General features: G+C 45.1%; 1 protein-coding gene across 6 annotated transcripts in view; it reads left to right on the top strand.

The window, feature by feature from the left end:
* LOC103164262 (coiled-coil domain-containing protein 91) overlaps positions 1-19,755 on the top strand; it is a 187,437-nt gene that overhangs the window by 155,211 nt on the left and 12,471 nt on the right. For 5 of the 6 annotated variants that reach the window (XM_027430066.2, XM_027430067.2, XM_035449068.1 and 2 more), the window contains one exon: positions 482-595. In XM_027430066.2, coding sequence (XP_027285867.1) covers positions 482-595 — 114 coding nt within the window. Of the gene's footprint in view, positions 1-481; positions 596-6,581; positions 6,908-19,755 lie in introns of those variants that run through there. The other variant, XM_035449070.1, reaches the window with a different exon arrangement.

Here is a 19,755-nt window from a genome sequence, read left to right as displayed (position 1 = left end):
TTTCAAATGGCAGCTAACAGGATGGAATTTTACCTGGTGTCCAGCTCTCTGCATCTTGACCTGACAGGAGGCCATGGTGTCCATAAAACTTACTACCCAGAACACATTAATGACTGTTGTGGCAAAATTCAACGTGAGTGAAGCCAGTGTAGCTCCGGATGTGCTTGGAAGAGTAAAACACTGAGTTTGTGTGGAGATAGGGGACAGGAAGGCAATCTGATGGAAACCAGGAGCAACAGGTTGCCATGGAGTCAGGTGGCATCTGTTAGGCTCATCGCTTCCTTCAGTGAATGGCTATAATTCCATTTCTTCTCTCCCGAAGCCTCTAACAGTTACCAAAAGCCGTTCCAGGGGTGCATTCCATTCTAAAGATTGGCCTGGAACAGAATGGCCTGCACCCCAAAATGCTCTTCAGTTATAGAAGTGGCACGGGTGTGTCTTTGTGTGTGCCATGCTGACCGAACTTTCCAACCCCAAACAGGAAGCTGTCAAAGCAGCCATCATAGAGGAGCAGAAGAGAAGTGAAAAGGCCATGGAGGAGGCAGTGAAGAGAACGAGAGACGAGCTGGTGGAGTACGTGAGGGAGCAGAGACGGGTAAGTGTCCTAGCGGATCCCTGCTCCGCACCGCTCTGTGACAGCAGAGGCTCCCACACCTGCTGTGTTGTTGAGATACTGAAAAATACTCTTAGTGTTATTTTCCTGAATAATTACATATAAACAGTTGTCTCTATAAATTATTCCTATCACACACAAACAATGAGGAGCAGTTTCTGGCTGGGCTCCCGAACGAGATAGATATCATTCTCAGTAGGTATTTCTGGACTTCAGAGGGTTGCTATGTGTCTGTGGAATCCTCTAATTCTGGCAGGCACTTGCATATGCTCTTCAAGCTTTCTTTGTTAACTTGACTATGGTTCTTACAGATGTCATTACAGTCAGCAAATAAATATCATATTGCTCTGGTTCTCTTTAAGAGCAGGTCAGAGCATGCTGGCTAGAACTCAGGGAACAAGCTGCAGTCACTGAAAAGCAGAACAAATTTCACTGAGTGTCTTCCCACAGACCTTCAGTGTAAATAATGCACAGTACAAAAGTACTGTTAAATGGGGCCTGTAATCATTGTGATAAGTATGTAACAGGTATGTTCTGTTCACATGCCTAACATATGCATATAAAATATAGTGACTCCTGTATACTGCATGCAGATATGTACTATAAACTGTCGGGTGTTATACGCCAATGCAAGCATGCTAGCAGAACAGTGTGTATGAGAACATTTGGCACATAATGTCTAAACTTAACTGTTGGCCGAATGGCAGAGTAGAAACTGTCAGCTGCCATTAGCATGAGTTTTCTGGCCCAGCAGGTCCCATGGCCCTTGAGCCCCAAACGAACACACAGACACTATATTAATTATGAAATTGTTGGCCATTGATTAGAGCTTCTTACTGGCTAGCTCTGTCTTAATCATTAATTCATTTCTATCAATCTGTGTATTGCCACGAGGCTGCGGCTTACCCAGTAATACCCCAGCATGGTGTTACTCGTCCGGCAGCATCGAGGCTCTGTCCGGTGGTCTCACTCTGCCTGTCTTTCCCCAAATCCTCCTCCTCTCCTAGCCCCGCCATACAGAAGAACATCTCCTATCCAGATGCTGCCCTTCAGTTAGCAGCAAAGTGCTGAGAATGCAGTAAGGGTCCTGAGGGTCAGGGCACCACTCCAGTCCTGTGCTCCCCGACTTGAAGTCACATCCCTATGGTGCAAAGAAAATCCCCGGTCTCTGTGATTCCTGTTAGGTCTCAGCAAATAGTTTGTCATCAGAATACAAAACCATAAGGGCTGCTTCCAGAGAGGCAGGCGTCCACAGAAGCACTCTGTCTGGTTTATCTTTTAGCGCCTTGCTTGGGGTGGGGGTGGGGGGCGGTGGTCTTTAAGGTTTTTTTCTCCTTGATTCCTGATAGATTTTGCACATTCTGAACCCAAAAGAGAAATTGGTATTTTAATTGTGTGCATCGGAGTTTTCCCCCAGAGGTCATTTCAGATAATGTAGTTCCTGAGCTATACCCAGGAGGAATGGCAGACACACTCGGATCAGCATGAATGGTAAAGAAACTCAGATTATAAATGAGTTTAGTGGTTCACAGAGGTCGCTCCTTCCCATCGTCTTTCCTTCTGCCCCTCAGTAGTGTGGCACCTCCAGGGTGCTCATAGACGGCTGTAGGTGCCATGTTGTGGAGTGCCTCAGGAGTTTCTCATCCTTCAGATTGAAAGCAGTGCCGGCTCATTAGTTAGTGGCTGACACTCTTTCCCTCACCCCAGGTCTGTGAATTGGACTACTCTGAACCCCACTGTGACTCAGCAGAACAAGCTGTACTCTGCTTCCTTTTTCCCCCTAGCAGGGTGCTCTCTAGGCCCCTGGGTGGGTCACATGGCATAGACTTGCCCGCCTCAGTGTTGAGAGGTATTGTGTATATTGTCTTAATTTGTCTACATACTTGATATACTCTCCTGAATCAACCAATCTGTATTTGAGGTATGAATCTGCACAGAGATTATGACAAGCAAATTTATAAGATCGTGGTTTTTTTTGGAGATTTTTTTATTTTTTATTTTTCAAAGCTGTATTACTGTCAAAGGGTATTATGTGGCTGCCATAAAAACATGTGGTAAGAGGAAGAATGGATTCTTTAGGGACACCTGATCCCTGTGTGACAAATTAATGTCTAAAAAGAGCTAATTATGGGCTAGGCCATTTGACCTGTGTTCCTATACAAGTCTGTTTAAAGGCCTATGAGTTACCTGTTTGTGAGAAGTAGCCTGATGTGACTTGTAAAGTTCACCAACAACAGTGACAGTGAAAGCAAACAGAATCCGGCCCCATTTGCACCATCCGATTCTCTCGGCTTTCTTCCTTGGGTATTGGTGGTATTACATGGGACACCCACATTGTAGTCGTGAGTTAGTGATAGCATACAGCAGCTGGGGGTGGGGGTGCACACCCTGTGCCAGGTCAGCATCTATTCTGAGCAGTGTCTTCAGCACGTTAATAAAAATACCCAGAAGCTCAGGAGATCTTGTCCCTTTCCCCTTCTCCAGGGGACCATGTATGTCTCTCTTAGGGTCCTCCTTGTTTCCTAGCTTCACTCTATGTCTAAAATCCACATATGACTGAGTACATACCATGTTTGTCCTTTTGTGACTGGGTTACCTCACTCAGAATGGTTTCTTCTAGTTCCGTCCATTTGTGTGTGAATTTCAAGATTCCATTGTTCCCCACACATACACACACCTGCTGAGTAGTACTCCATTTGTACATTTTCTCTATCCATTCTTCAGTTGAGGGGCATTTGGTTGCTTCCAGGTTCTGGCTATTACAAGTAGTGCTGCTATGAACATCGTTGAACAGATGTCCTTGTTGTATGAATGTGCTTCTTTTGTGTATATGCCTAAGAATGGAATTGCTGGATCTTGTGGTAGACTGATTCCCATTTTCCTGAGGAATAGCCATACTGGTTTCCAAAGTGACTGTACAAGTTGGCACTCCCACCAACAGTGGAGGAGTATTCCCCTTTCTTATGTGTCTTTCAGCCATTTTAGATTCCTCTATTGAGAATTGTCTATTTAGTTCTGTACCCCAATTTTTAATTGGATTATTTGGAGTTTTGGAGGCTAGCTTCTTGAGTTCTTTGTAAAGTTTGGAGATCAGCCCTCTGTCGGATGTGGGGGTTGGTGAATATCTTTTCCCAATCTGTGGGCTGTCATTTTGTCAGTGTCGTGCTACTGGTGTTATGTTCAGGAAGCGGTCTCCTGTACCAATTCATTCAAGGGTATTTCCTACTTTCTCTTCTAATAAGTTCAGTGTGACTGGATTTATGTTGAGGTCTTTGATCCATTTTGACTTGAGTTTTGTGCATGGTGATAGACATGGATCTATCTGCAGTCTTCTACATGCCAGCATCCAGTTATGCCAGCACCATTTGTTGAAGATGCTTTCTTTATTCCATTGTATAGCTTTAGCTACTTTGTCAAAAATCAGGTGTTTGTAGGTGTGCGGGTTAATATAAGGGTTTTCAACTGGATTCCATTGGTCTGCCTGTCTATTTTTGTGCCAATATCAAGCTGTTTTCAGGACTATAGCTCTATAATAGAGCTTGAAATCAGGGGTGGTGATGCCTCCAGAAGTTCTTTTATGGTTGAGGAGGGGTGAGGAAGACATGATGGGGCAGGGAGGTTGAGTTGGGGGAAGAACAGAAGACAGCCAGATAAGAGATACTATAATAGAGGGAGACATTATAGGTTTAAAGAGAAATCAGGCACTAGGGAAATGTCTGGAGAGCTACAAAGATGATAACAACTAACAATCTAAGCAACAGAGGAGAGGCTACCTTAAATGCCATCTCTGATAATGAGATTGATGACTAATTCATATGTCATCATATAGCCTTCATCCAGCAGCTGGTGGAAGTAGAAGCAGACACCCACAGCTAACCCTTTAACTGAACTAAAATCCAGTTGCAGAGGAGGACGGATGAGCATAGGGGTCCATACCAGGCTGGTGAAACCCACAGAAACAGCTGACCTGAACAAGGGAGAGCTCTTGGTCCCCAGACTGATAGCTGAGAAACCAGTATGGGACTGATCCAGACTCCCTGAATGTGGGTGTCAGTGAGGAGACCTTGGAAATCTATGGGGCCTCTTGTAGTGGATCAGTACTTATCCCTAGAATAAGTACTCTGGGAGCCCATCCCACATTGAGGGATACTCCCTGAGCCCAGACACAAGGGGGTTGGCCTAGGCCCTATCCCAAAGGATATGACAGATTTTGAAGATCCCCTACAGAAGGCCCGGGGGAGCAGATAGGGTATGGGGTAGGTAGGGTATTTGTTGGGGAGGCAGGGAAGTACGGGAGGTAGAGAGACCTGGGATTAACATGTAAAATAATCTTCTTTCTAATTAAAATAAAAATAATAAAGTAAATAAAAAAGAAGAAAATACCCAGAAGCCACTTGTGGGTGGGTGGGTTTTGCTTATTGAGATATGCGTTGGCGCTGTTGTTTACAGTGTGAGCTCTGAAACCGTATCCCACTCCCATTATTGGTTCTCAGGAGAGCACAGCCCTATGATCATAGAAAAGTTACCACTTGCCCTAGGCTTGTAGTTGTATTGGAGACACTATGGGAAACTTTTGAGTATCTGGGTATTTTTGTCTTCCCAAAGAGAAAAGCCAACTTTGAAAAGTCCATGAAAATACCCAAAGTGAAAGCAACAATTGCTAACACCTTTTTTTTTTTTATGTCACTTCTGAAAATTTTAGATTCTTAATTCTTATTTCCTTCTTCCTCTAAAATAATCTATTTACTGTTTCAAGTTAACTTTAATGTATTATCTTGGGACTCAGAAGATGTTTGGAAAGGAAAGGACACCCAGCACTTATAAGCCAACTTAGAGGAAATGTTTTTCATTTTGTTTTGTTTTAGCAAATACCTATTATTCCTGTCTCTTTCCAAAAAAAAAAAAAACACCTAAATTGAGACACACCTCATCTCCACTTCTTCCTTTGATCAAAGAACACATTTTCAGGATAAAATGTTTCCTTTCCTTTCTTTAGCTCTGTTTTTTAAAAAACCCTAGAGCAATCCTAAGATTTTCATCTCAAGCCTTCTAGACCTTGGTTCCCGCTGGCCTTGAATTCCAGTCAGTAGCATAGCCTGGAAGTTTTGACAAGTCTTTTCTGGAAGAAGTCTCCTGTGGAGCAAGGCCTTGCTCTGTGGGTCCTTTGGCATCATAAGACCCTTTCCCAAAGCCCTGAACGTTTGAAATGAGCACTTCTCCACCCCACATTTCCCCTTATGCGGTTCCTTTTAAAGGACTGAGAAATATGGAATGATAGACTCAAAATGCTGAATTTCTCAAATAACTTGAAAATTTTCCCCATAATGTAAAATACAGGTCCCCATAATAAGAGGTAATACCTTTTTCTAAGTGTCTAATAAGAATTTTCCGATTAATCAAAAAAAAAATAAATTAATCAGAAAATAAATTAATGTAACAGTTCGGGTATTTAAGGTGATTATAAATAAGTATTCAGCACAATCATATTTTTAAAAATTCCTCTGCAAAACCTGTCCATTTAAGGCAAAGGGAAAATGTTGTATCAGTTCTGTAAGTTTGGTGTGGAGTAGAAAAGTGTTGATTTTAGTATAGCACTCCAAACGTTTTCCATAGCGTCCACGAGTTGTCTGCTAGTCAGTGGCCTTAACTACCCATGTTTCTACAACAGAGAAGGAACTGCCCACAAGAAAGCCCGAGAAGTTTAGGCCAGATGTCCACCCTAAGAACTGTGTGTGTGCTACAGATGCACTGACCGGCAACCGTGCCATATCCTACTGAACTTTAACTGTGCTTTCAGACTCTTGCAGTGCCTGCAACTCTAGATCAATCCTAGGAACACTCAGCCTTGCTTCACGCCGCAGCAGCTGAGGAGAACACCTGTCATACGTTATGGAGCAGCACTGACTTGGATCAGTGTGAAGGGCTCCCAGTCAGCCCTTCCACACTCCTGTTCTCTCTCTTACCATAGAACTAGGCAGTTGGCGTTCCCTGGACGCCAGGAGACGTCTTTACCCCGCCAGACCAACTTTATAGCAAACGTCAGGACTGACGCAGAGAAATGCCATGGGAAGACCGAGCCCCAGACACTTCTTGAGGGAGGAAGAATGTGTGGTCTATAACGACCAGTAACCCTTGGGCTAGAATGAAGAGTTCCAGCCCAGCCCATCAGTGCAGACCGTTACACATGAGCTCGCCACGAGGGAGGAAGTGTGAGTAGCACCCAGTAACCTGCAGCCACTCACATCCAGGTGGTGATTCCTAAAAATAAAATCTCATCCAAATGTAATAAAAGATTATTATTTTTTTCTTCTTAAGAACCAGAATTATGGTCTGTGTTTTCAAAATCATCTCCAGGAAAATAGCCTTCACTTGGGAGGATTCTTTTAATTTAGATTTTTAGAAGGGAGTAAAGAACAATTATCTTTACTTCAAAGGTTTAAGGCTAAGACATTGTCAGAATTACTTAATTATAGCTGGGCCCTGTAAGGCCAGCTATGCTGTAGTCCTCTGGGGTCTCACTTGTATCTTAAGCTGTTTAAGGCAGAATTGAGCCAATGTGAACTTACTTTATTTCTGATAATGACAGTTCCAGAGAGCATGTCATGTCACCACGTTACCTTGTCCTTGTCTAAGTTAGAACACGTTGCTGTTCTAACTCCCCTTACAGTTGTGACATTCTATCAAGAGTGTGAATGTCATATTCCATGACAGCTGCTGAGTGTGTTGAGGGCTTTTCAGTTCTTGTTACAAACTGGTTACATTGCAGGAGTTACCCTCCATGTTGTCCTATACATCCCTGCAGAAGCAGTGCCATGTTTCTGTCCCCCACCCCGACCCCTGCCTCCTTCATCCTAATTAATCATCCCTTCTGTGTGGCCTGATCCCGCTCTGGGGTCAGAAAAGGATAAACTCAGGAGTATGTCTGTGTTGGGACCCACAGGACCCTCTGTGGTGTTTGATTTGGGTTACGTATTTGAGATGGCTTTTCTGGACCAAGGCACAGGAGAGTGGGGACTGCTTCCTCACAGTTAGTTGTACCTTCTGGTGACCTGATTGCTGTGCCAGAGTTGGTGTAGCCTTCACTGTTCCCATTTAAACCATCAGAACTTTATGAAACACACAGTATATGTCAGGTGGACCTATAGGAAGTTGTTGAGGGTCAGCAAAATCAGCCAGTTCACTCTGCCTTGCTGAGTGGCCCCCATGAGCACCCTTCACAGTTATGTGGAGCATAGAAAATTGTATTTAGAAGAAAGCTTAGCAAAGCCGGTGAGCCGTGAGGGTTTAGAGGCCCTTGCAGCTTTCAGTGTAAATACAAGTGGGCTCTAATGCTGACTGCTGTCTTAAACTCCTCCTTGAAGGTTTATTTTATAAGATAGACTTTAATCCTGAACCCCACCCCACCCCCCTCCATTTCACACTCCCTGACCTTCCTTCTTGGTCTAATGTGTCACTGCTTTAGAAGACTCTCGGGAATGTTCACATCTGCCCACCCACCAGACCATCACATCAGGCCAGGTGCACCGTCATCAAAGGCTTACACTTTCAGTGACGTTATTTTGAAATAGTCCAAACAGGTGAGTGTTTTACTGGTAATGACCAAGAGCCTTGTGGTATAAATGATGGGTCACCAAGAAGGAAATCCGAAGTCAGAGCTTGAAATGATGATGACAGTGGCAACGAAGTGGCTTACACCATCTGCCAAAGTCAGACACTGATCTAAGAATGCCCCCGAGGAGAGACTGCGTGGCTCTGCATCTCAGCCCCCAAGTCACACGGATAGAAAGTGACAATCTGATTCTGAAGTCGGCAAGATGGAGACGAAAGAATGAAGCTAGGTGTGGTGGTGCACACCCGTAATCCCAGCCTGTTGCGGGGAGGCAGGGGGTCAGGAGTTGACGGTCAACCTCAGGTACATAGGAAGTTCCAGGCCAGTGTGAACTGCACAGTTGGTACTGGAAACACAGGAACTATAAATTTTTTCAGGTGATCTTCTTTATCTCTATGTCCTGAGTACAGAAAAAAAAAAAATGTGTTGATGTTCCTAGCCCAGGATGAAATAGGGAAAGGTGGACAAAATAAAATGCCTGATCTGTGAATACATGAAGATTTATGATTTTAATAAGGCCAGCACAATGAAGGATTGAAGTTCCTTAATGAATAGCCCCTAAGTAAATGAACTGTGCGTGTGTGTGCGTGCAAGAGTGTATTTTTTAAATTAAGAATAGCCAGCAGAAAAATGAACCTGATAAAAGAAAATCATCATAATAAATTATCATCTCCATTGTCCAGCCAAAGTAATCTGAGTCTCACAAACCAAAACATCTTGAGAACTACAGCCAAAATGTCCATCAAGAATCTAGAGAATAATGGAATAAAAGTCTGCTGTGTTAACTTATCCTGGGGGACACAGATGCCCTTCTAACCAGCCACGATGGGCACTGATGACAGACAGACCCAAGTAAGATCTCGCTGAAGTCCAGAGTGGTGAGACCAACAAGTTTGCCGTGTTTGATTACGGCACACAGGTAAGGGGTTTCATACAGAAGCCTGGGTGGCCCCACAGACAGCCGCATCACCACAGAGTCCACCCATCATCACCACTGCAGAGTCCATTGCAGCCTTGAGGAAGCTGCAATAAGCATTTGTGCTTCAATCAGCCATTTACCACGTGTATTTTCCAGCTTCCCACAAGACATGGGCAGCTGGGGAAGGAGTGACAATCTGGATCCAGTGCAAGCGTCCCCTGGGAGACACTCATAGAGCAGCTCAGTAGCTCCATCACCAGCACCTTAGACCTGGTCCTCACCATATTCTTCCTCTAGTTGCCATGGCCACTGGGCAGAGAGAACGTTGTTAGGACCCCAGGAAAGACAGTGGATGACAATCTGTGCACGTCAACCTGCTTATTCCCGTAAAAGACCAAGTTCCTTTGCTTTCACAAACTGCCCTTTCTTTACTGTAGAGGCAGTCTAGATTTGTTTTCCGTCTAAAGTCAGAAACCCATGGACAGTAGTAGCAGTGGTCAGAGCCTTCGCTGCCTCCAGCCTTACCTCAGCCTCACATAAGGACTAAAGGGGAGTTCGCCCTTAAGCTTCCAAGAGACTCAGCATTTCTCTTCACATGGGCTAATGCCAAACTCACTTCAAGTCATGCTTCCCTTGGGCGTGGAGAGAAAGAAGAGCCTAACGTGCCAGGGCCTCGCCGGGTCTTGAAGTGCATCCAGACAGACAAGTTGTTATTTAAAATAAGGTTTGGTTTGGTTTGGTTTGGTTGTCGCAGGTCAAGAAAAGTGAGTCATGGTCCCAGTGTGCTCCGAAAGCCATCCATGTTGTTAAAGAGTTTGAAGTTAAGTTGCCTCGGAGGTTATTTTGCAAACGAGAACTTAATTCTCCTTCGAGGCAGGGAAGTGAGCAGCTCAGCCCTGGTGATTGCTGCTGTCGAATGCTTTTTTTATAATGCTCTCACTGTTAAGCGCACCCTAGCTTGCCATTCTTTGCTGTAAGGAGGACATGGTCGAGCTGTTGCCCAGGTTCTACTTTTTTGTTTTTTTGTTTGTTTGTTTGTTTGTTTGTTTTTCGAGACAGAATTTGTCTCGACTTTGGAGCCTATCCTGGGACTCGCCCTGGATACCAGGCTGGCCTCGAACTCACAGAGATCCGCCTGCCTCTGCCTCCTGAGTGCTGGGATTAAAGGCATGCACCACCAACGCCCGGCTAGGTTCTGCTTTTTAAGTGTAACTCAGAAAGTTGTCATCATCATCTTTCCTTATTTTCAGTGGAAAGGAAAAGACTTCTTGACTAAAAGGCACTTGGTAATGGCTTAGTCTGATTTATCATGTTGTTATTTTTGATCATGTGTATCTCTAAAAACATTCCTTTCCTTTGCAAAATTAGCCAAAAAAAATAATATTGTAACTAATATTGTTTGGAAACATCCTGAGGATGCCTTTCTCTGAGAGAGGCGATGTTTCTCTTCTCCTTCAGAGACAGAGCCACCTTCCTGTCAGTCAGTTTGCTTTTCAGCCCTAAAGGAAGGCCAGCCTGTGGAGAAGGAGGGGAGATTGCTATACTCTTATCACCATACTGTTTTTGAATGAAGTCCATTGGATTGTGGGCGTATTGTAAGTCTGGCTCTGCCTTGGACTAAAATTTCAGGCTGCTTTTTTGTTGTTTCTTAGGCAGGGAGTTCTAACTGGATAGTCACAGGGGTAACTCTGAAGCAATCATCGCTTGCTGGAGTTTCTTGTCCTCTTCACCCCCAAATAAACACACAGAGACTTATATTAATTATCAATTGTTGACCGATGGCTAGGACTTCTTACTGGCTAGCTCTCTCTTAATTATTAATTGATTTGTTTATCTAAGTATTCCACGTGGTCTTATCTTACCGGAGAAGGGTCTGGACCTTTTACTCCTTCCTTGGCTACATGCAGTCTCTCCCTGCCTACCTTTCCTAGAATTCTCGTCTCCTAGTCCCATCTGTCTTCCTGCCTCTATTGGCCAGTGTTTCATTCATCAACCAATAAGCGAAACATATATACAGAAGGACCGCCCCCATCACTCATCACCTTTGGAGCTTTGGTGCCCTGTGCATCTCACTCTGGCTGTAGGTATATCTCATTACCGGAGCCTTATACTGGTGACTCTGTGTTTTCCTCCCCCCTCATTGCCAGTGGGTTCAGTCATGATTCCATGAAAGCCTGCCATCCTCTGCTGTGTCCCCCAAGCCCGGTACTCACATTGCTTTACACCCTGTAAGCTTGTTTTAAACTTTTTTTCTTTTTATTTATGGTATGTCTGTGTGAGCTTGTGTGTACCATGTGCGTGAATGTGCCCACGGTGACCAAAAGAGGGTACCCGACTGAAGTTCACCTAAGGTGAAGTTGCTGTGGTCCATTTGAAAATTGCACACACACACACACACACTCATTGAAGTTCTGAGAATGAGTGGGGGGAGACAAGCTTTTGTGTGAAGAAACATTCATATTGAGGATCTGGTGTTCAGGTGTCGCTTTTAGAAGCAAAGCCCAAGGAAGTGGTGGCTGGTATAGGTCCAGCCACCATTGCTGCCTTTCCAAGACCCACGTCCCCATTAATGCCCCTTGTGAATTGCAAACCCTATTTCACACTGTCACTCTGTGTCTCCTAAAGCTAAATTACTTCCCAACACCCTCAGCAATAAAAGGGTTCCCTTGAAGGTGTTGGCCCCTCAGGTCACCCCCTCTCACATTGAAGCATTAGAATCATGCTCCAGAAGAAACAAAAGAACCAAAGACAACCCTTTCTGTGGACTTCCCCATGAGGGAACAGAGTGTGTTTTCCTCAGCACCTATTTCCTCTGCTTCTCACCTGCAGATAGAAGGCTAGAGTGTTGCACCCTGGTGTCTGCTGCACCATAGTAATTAAGCCCTGGTGTGAAACACCATAGCTTGGCAACCCTAAGATAAAACACTTTCATGTTTTCTGAGAGAGGAGCCCTGGAGGGCTATGTGCTCCCTGTTTACGGAATGCATGAAAAGCATTTGCCATCTTAACCTCGTGTGCTGGGTGCCAAGCTTTGGTGTAGGACTGGCATCTGAGTCATAGCGTAGCCAGGCATCTCACTGTTCACTCCCCGCCAGTACTCACCGTATTCTTTGGAATTGACTGAAATCTGTGTGATGGACGGTTTGGGGCTCAACGTGCAGCAAATCACCATAAAAACATCTCTCCCTCTGATGGCCACTGGATTCCTTCCTGACCAGGGGTCCACAGCAGCTCTCCAGGTCCCCAGCTTTTGAGTTAGTTTAGACCTTCAGAGGCAAGGGCAAGCTAAAGTCGTGCAGCTCATCTCTGTGATGTCACCATTGTGGATATTTCTACTCTAGGGCCCCTAGGTTAGGCTAGGATTGTGCCTTACACGGTAGAGTGCTGCCTAGCAGAGATGAGCCTTGGCTCCTCACCCTAATTGATTTGCAACTAGAATTAAAGAAGGCATCACATGCTTTGTTGTGTAACTCAGACTTCCTGGAGGTGTCATACTCAGCTGAATTCTTTCCTCTGATGAACTCCCTAAAGCCAGTAGTCCCCGAAGTCTGAGTTCTGTGACCACCTAGCCCTGCTGATCACCATTTCTTTCTGGAACCCACCTTTGGGTGTTTTTCCCAATCTGTGCCCCCTGTTTCCAGTCTGCAAACCCCCCCCACAACATCCCATTGTGCACATTGAAAGCAGGGTGACCAAAAGTGCACCCAACTCTCAGAAGGTGGGCAGGGCTCTGTGATTGGTGGTGACTGCTGGCTGAGCCTCTTGCCTGGAATTGGTTTGTATGGGCTTTCCCTTTCTTTTTAAAGTTGTCAAAACCTTTTTTTTTTTGTTTGAATTCTGCTCCTCTGAGGGTTTCCCCAAGTTTTAACAAGCCTTGAAGTTAATGATTTGTTACAGACTACCAAAAGTTTTGGGCTACACACTTTATACTTGTTCTGTTTCCAATGCCACCAGAATAATTAGCCCTCCAGCCATACAGACACAGAGAGCCAACCACAGGTCCTTCTTATCCAATGTCACCTGGATAATTAACCCTCCAGCCTTAGATGCAGACAGCCAACCATAGATCCTTCTTACTCTTCTGATGTTCTAGTGTCTGCTCACACAGAAGCTGTCACCAGCTGGGTGAGCACCCACAAGGATTATCAGAAGGACAATGAACAGTTAGCCAAATTGAAGGCTAGAAACTAAGGTTAAGGCTAAATTCCCATGGGTGGTACCAAAACGTACACCTTAGAATGGGCTAAAGGTAACATTTCTTTTGCTGTAACCGTCACATCAGAAGCTAGGAACAGCCACTGCTCAGCTGAGTCTGCCATGCCCCCCCCCCCGCCCCAGGAGGATGTTACCGTCTCAGAACAGGTGTGTCTGCAGAGACCTTGGTGCCCACTTCTGAGTTAAGAGTCCTGCTCATTCGACCAGTTAGTGACACCCTAGGAGAAGAGCAGGCCAGATGACCAAGCCTGCTCAGTCTGATGTAAGGAATTGGACTTCATGGGGCTGGGGAGTTCCTCAAACCCAGGAAGGGTGTCAGAAATCGGAGCATACAAATTGCCACCACATACTTGGGGAATTTCTTCAAGTCACCATGGTTACTGCAGAAATATTTCTAGTTTTTTATCCTCTCAGCTGATCCTTTGAAGTCAATCTGGAAGGTGGGGGGTCCATTCTCATTAACACAGAGCCGAAGTGACTGCCAGGCATCTTAGCCAATGTTTGCCACTTGGCTGCCACGGTGGGTGTCATTCTTTTCTAAGTAATCTGATATCTTCTGTAGCCAATGCCTGAATGTGTAGTGCCCTCCGGAGGCTCCACGGTGCTTGATAGATAAGGCTTTTGTTTCCATGGACTTACAGGAAAGGCTGTTTAGGAAGGTATGTGGCAGAGGAGGGTGTTTGCATGAGTCTGTGATTCTGCTGTTGCCTTGCATTGACCAACAGCCACCACCTCTATAATTTGGGGCTATTCTGTGTGTAAAGTTACAACAGTTTTCCTCACCCAAGGGTCATCACAAAGCTCTATGGGATAAAAAGCTTGGCTAACTTGCCCTTCCACAGAGCGTACTGGAATGAATCCCAGCATGTTCCCTGCACACGCACGCACACACGCACGCACGCACGCACGCACGCACGCACGCACGCACGCACGCACACCTGCACACACATCTCTGTTCCTGTTCTCTGTATTTATGGCCGACTGTCGTCGGGGCAGGGCAGGGCAGGGGTGGGTGTCTCTCTCTCTCTCTCTTTTTTTTTTTTTTGCTTCCTTTTCCATGTTCCTGCTACATTAAATCTGCTACCTAGGCTGGGGGTGCAGCTCAATGGCAGAGTACTAGCTTAGCTTGCTTAAGGTCAGCCAGCCGGCCAGCCGGCCAACAGCTGGCAGACTGCCTTAGCATGCATGGCCTCTGCTTTCTCCAGCACCTGCTCTCAGTGTGAAACAGGCCAGAGATGAGAAACAAGGCAGTGAGAAGAGCCTGACAGAGGTGGCCGAGATCCTGGTTGATGGTAAGGTCAGCAGCTCCAGCCAAGGTGTCAGCTCAGTCTTCAGACGCAGAACCTTCCAGGCCATTCCTGTTTTTCCAGATGTGGGCTTTTAATAGAGGCCTTCCTAGCTCTGTATCTGAAGTAAAATACTTGGGGATAGATCTTCCTTTCAGCCACTGAGTTGATGAAACAGTCCCACTCATCACACTAATGTTTGCCTGCCTAATGCCGTTAATAGTCTTCACTAGCACATTTGAATCTCAGCGTCCTTGCTGTCTGTCAAGAACTTCAGTGTCTGTTTTTTATGCACTGGGGAGGCCATTGGGCCTTCAGAGTAATGATATTGCTTAGCTTTTTTCCTATCAGTTAGCATTGCTGATTTAAGGTTTAGTGTGACCTACGCTATACTCACTCTGCCTTTGTCCTCAGTGTTTGTCCTGTTTCTGTGGCTTGGTTTTCCCTTTTATGTGTTGTATGTTGACAGTGAAAATATAAATTCCTTGTCTGGGGTGTAACTGACCCACAGGACTGGCACATTGGCACATGCTCTCTGTTCTTAGCTGGATTTATTGGTTGCTTTAGAATTCTGTCTTTAAAAAAAAAGAAAAAAAATTATATACTTTCATAGTTAGTAGAAATTCCTTCCTGTTTCCTTTTACCTGGAAGAGTACAACATGACTTTCTCACTTCCCTTATACTTAAGACTCCTGCATCAGTAGTCAAGAGGAAGGTGAAAGTAGCATAAACATTCAGGAATCAAAAGCCCTTGAATTTAGACAAAGAAAGGTAGCTGGTCGGACAGTTTCTAGTACTGAGTCCCAGCTACCCAGAGAATGTAAGAGAAAGCCCCTATGTACAAGCACTGCAAGCTGACTGTGTAGACTCTGACATGTCATAGCATGTCCTATGACTGAGCCCAATGTCAAGGGTCCGTCCATGCTCCAGGAAGTCAGTGGGAAAGTCCATTCTTCCACTTAAGTGTAGTGGGAAGGAAGAATGGTTGGCTAACTAGCCTGACAATGACTAAATCTACTGGGAGAACACAGTCTCTATTAGCTACTCCCTCTTTACATACCCATCTTCTTTTCTCTTTGCATGTGCCACTGTCTGCGATTGTGTTAAGGTCTTTGTGTTAATTCATCATTCAGCGAACAAATACCATCAACACCAAGTCACCTGAACCAGGTACACTGATCAGCAATGTCTGACCAAGCTCCAACTTACATAGCGCACCCAGAACTCAAAGCCAGGACGCAGGTAGAGGCTCAGGGTAGAGCCACTAACTAAAGCCAAGGACAGGAACTACCCTCAGAAGTAATTAAATATATAAAGTTGAGAGTGTGTTTGTGTATGGTTGATCAAAATGGAAAATAGACCTGCCTGCAAAATAAGAAAGGCCTGTCATGTAGATTATTAAAAAGAGGTTGACATTAAATTTGCCCCAGGGAAAAATGAGCTAACACTTTTATGTAGGAAACAGGGAGTTCTTGTGCCTGCCCCTCCTCCCACACGCTCCCCATAGGGAGTAAGAGTGGTGCCTGTGTGTGTGTGTCCGTCCGTCCATCCGTCCGTGTCCGTGTGTCCTGACAAGGGGTGTGTATTCTGCTGCCAAGCTTAACATGAATATATTCTAAATCTCTGCAGATTTTAAATCATGGGTGTAGAAAGCACCACACTGATCCAGGGATCCTTGGAATTTTTTAATTACTATTATAAATAAGGATGTAATACTAACACAGGATGTCCACGGTGTCATTCTGCAAACCGAAGTCTCCACTAGATCAGCCCATTGCTTGTTTCCATGGCATGATTGTTAATGCCTGAAGTTCCTCACAACCTTGGCTTCCCCACTTCCCATAGATGCAGATTTACTCATTGGTAGAAGACAGTGACCTCCCAGAATCACCTGCCTCCCCATCACCAGGTGGTGAAATACTTCCTAAGAAAGGGGACGTGCATTTCATAGTCATTAAAAATCTTTATGCCATCCATGAAACTAGTTTTTTATGATAATTATTTGCTTCTGAACATTTTGTCCTGGATGGTTTCATTTCAACACTTTTGGGTTTTTTTTTTTTTTTTCTTGCTTGTTTTTGAGACAAGGTCTCACATTTTAGTTCAGGCAACCAAGGAACACATTCTGTAGCCCAAGCTGGCCTCCAGATCCAGATCTCAGGTGTGCCTATAGCATGGCGGCTTGAACACTGGCCTTGTATTCTTTGAAGCTCCTTGTGCCCAGTCTCTACAGAGATCAGTCAGTGCCGACTGCTGATACCTTTGAGCCATTTGGAAGCTTCTTTGGAGGAGGATTGGACTCTGTTGTAGATTTTGCTGTGTAATGTGTAATTGTGAAGCCAGAAGCAAAGGAGTGGTTGGTTGTGACTGCAAAGATGTCACTAAATCTTACTTCTATTTAATTTAGTTCAACATAAATTAGATCAAACATCTCATGCTAAAACACAGCCATTCGGGGTCCTGGTTTCTTTCCTTTCAATGTTAGAAACTGGGCCAGACCAGCACTAGGAAATGGGTATTTACTGAAAGACAGCAGAGTTTATTGGCATCGGTACACTAGACTTAAGGGGAAATAAAGCAAGATGCCTTGGAAAGTAGAGGCAGCAGCATTGATGATGGCCTCCCAATGACAAGAATGGACAAAGGTAGCCACCACCACTGCCCTTCATTTCTCCAGAGTCTCTAACCCAATTGGATTAGTTGAGAAAGACAAACAGACTCGTAATTGCAATCCACAGAGAAAGAAAGAATCCCTCAAATGAAATTGGATTTGCCACTAGAAAGGGGAAACCCACCCTGTAAGTGGCAAGGCAACACGTTCAACACCACTGTTGTGTGTTTGGGGTGTGTAGCTCCCCAGAGACATGGAACATTGTCATGTTTAATCCTTATTGCAGGCCTAGGATTCAGCTGTGTAATTCTCCCTTGTGGGGGGAGAAAGAAAAACTTCAAGAAAGATAGGAATCTCACTCAAGACGACGCTAAAATCTGACAGGACTGAGATGGTGGAGGGGCGATCCTAACGGACTCCTGTGGCCCCGTGTTCTATGTTATCTGTAGCTGTTTGCCAGGCACAGGTGCAGACCTGGCTTCTCCACCAACATTTGCCATGTGCTGATACACAGAATCACCCCCACCACAGGGACTTGAGCCTTTAACCTGTGAACCAAAAGATGCTAATCTATGATCCCGGAGAAACTAGATCCATGTGATGCAGAGTCTGCTTCTACCTAGGTGCTACTCCTTTGTCTGCCAGTACCCAGAACTGTAAATCCCTCCATGAGTTAATCCATGCATGAGCTCAAAGTTCTCATGATATCCTTGCTTCCCCAAAGTTCCACCTTCAAACATCAGAACCAACCCTTCCCAAATGAGAATCACAACAGGACCAAACTTACCCCATGTGACCATTGCATCAGGACCAACCCCCACACACATATGACCATGCATCAGGACCAACCCCCACACACACATGTGACCATGCATCAGGACCAACCCTCCCACACACATGTGACCATGCATCAGGACCAACCCCCACACACATATGACCATGCATCAGGACCAACCCCCACACACATGTGACCATGCATCAGGACCAACCCTCCCACACACATGTGACTATGCATCAGGACCAACCCCCCACACACACATGTGACCATGCATCAGGACCAACCCCCCACACATGTGACCATGCATCAGGACCAACCCCCCCACACATGTGACCATGCATCAGGACCAATCCCCACACATGTGAGCATCACATCAGGACCAACCCTGCCAGATGTGACCATTGCATCAGGACCAAACTTCCCATGTAAGCATCGCATCAGGACCAACCAACCCTCCCCCATGTGACCAATGCATCAGGGCCAATGCATACATTATCTTTTTCCAGGGCTGCTTCATATCCAAACCATAACAAGCACTTAGCCTTCTAGTCCTCTAGATGCTGATCCAAACATCGAGCACAGACAAAGGTGCCCAGCTGTACCATGCCCACTGAGCTAGGGCGTACTCTAGACCTTGAAACCATAGAAGTAGATACCAGATACCCTGTTTTTTTTAGAGAACTAACATAAAGACAGAAAGCAAACATGATGTTTTGAGATAACCTTGAAAAGACCAGGACAGTGAGTGAATGTTGTGAGGGAGGAGAGAGAGAGGCTTTCTTAATGAATTGAGCCAACATGTAAGAAGAGACACGAGCAGAGTGGTTAAATCTAGAAGAGCATCCCAGACACAGGGATGCCAAGTGCAAAGGTGTGCTGTGGCCGAGTCTTTGAGAGAAGCCCAGGCAGACACAGAACAGTAAAAACAGTTGGGCAGGAAATGAAGAGAATCGAGCAGTGTCAGAAAAATTAAATGAGAAAATGAGTCTGATGGAGGTGTGAACTTTATAAAATACTGTAAATGTGTCAAATAAAATGTATATTAAAATGGCCACCTTTAATCACTTTAACATCTGAGTTTGTGTTGAAGACACTCACATATCATTTTACTCCCCAGAAAGGATGGATGGATTTACGATCATAGCTGTTGTAATAAGCATATCCATGTCTGGGATGTAAGATGGAATCATCCTCTGGCCTTTATGGCTAAGATAAGACTATCAACATGAAAGCAGTGCTGGAGAACGTACACAGAAGCTCATAAGGAGAAGGAAGGTGTAAATGTTGTGTATCTTCAAAAAGAATATATTAGCGCATTTTTAAGTTGGTGAGGGCAGGGTGTAGACTAGAAACCTAAAAGAGTGAAGGTTACGGTTGTGTCAGAAGCACCATGGACCGCAAGTGCTGTGCTTTGAAGAACTTCTCGGAACACACACACACCAGCAGATCTGCCCTCTCTGCAGGTCTTTACTCAGACCTGTAGTCGTGGGTCCCCTGCAGTGGGTGATGACACATTAATGACGGTGGCCCCAGCACTGTGTTCCATCTGGGGGTTACATCCTTTAATAGTCATAAGCCCTGTAACCAAGACACAGGTCAGTGTGCTGGTTCAATCAAGCCATCCACTGAGTGTTCTGCTCAGGTGTTTCCATGGCCCCCTCCTGCTTTGTCGTGATCTGTAGAATTACACTCAACTTTTTCCTCGTCAGGATAAAACTCAGAAG

This window comes from Cricetulus griseus, chromosome 8 (assembly GCF_003668045.3).
Source record: "Cricetulus griseus strain 17A/GY chromosome 8, alternate assembly CriGri-PICRH-1.0, whole genome shotgun sequence".
NCBI lineage: Eukaryota > Metazoa > Chordata > Mammalia > Rodentia > Cricetidae > Cricetulus > Cricetulus griseus.
Note: the sequence above shows the minus strand (reverse complement) of the source record. Positions and strands in the feature narration are given on the sequence as shown.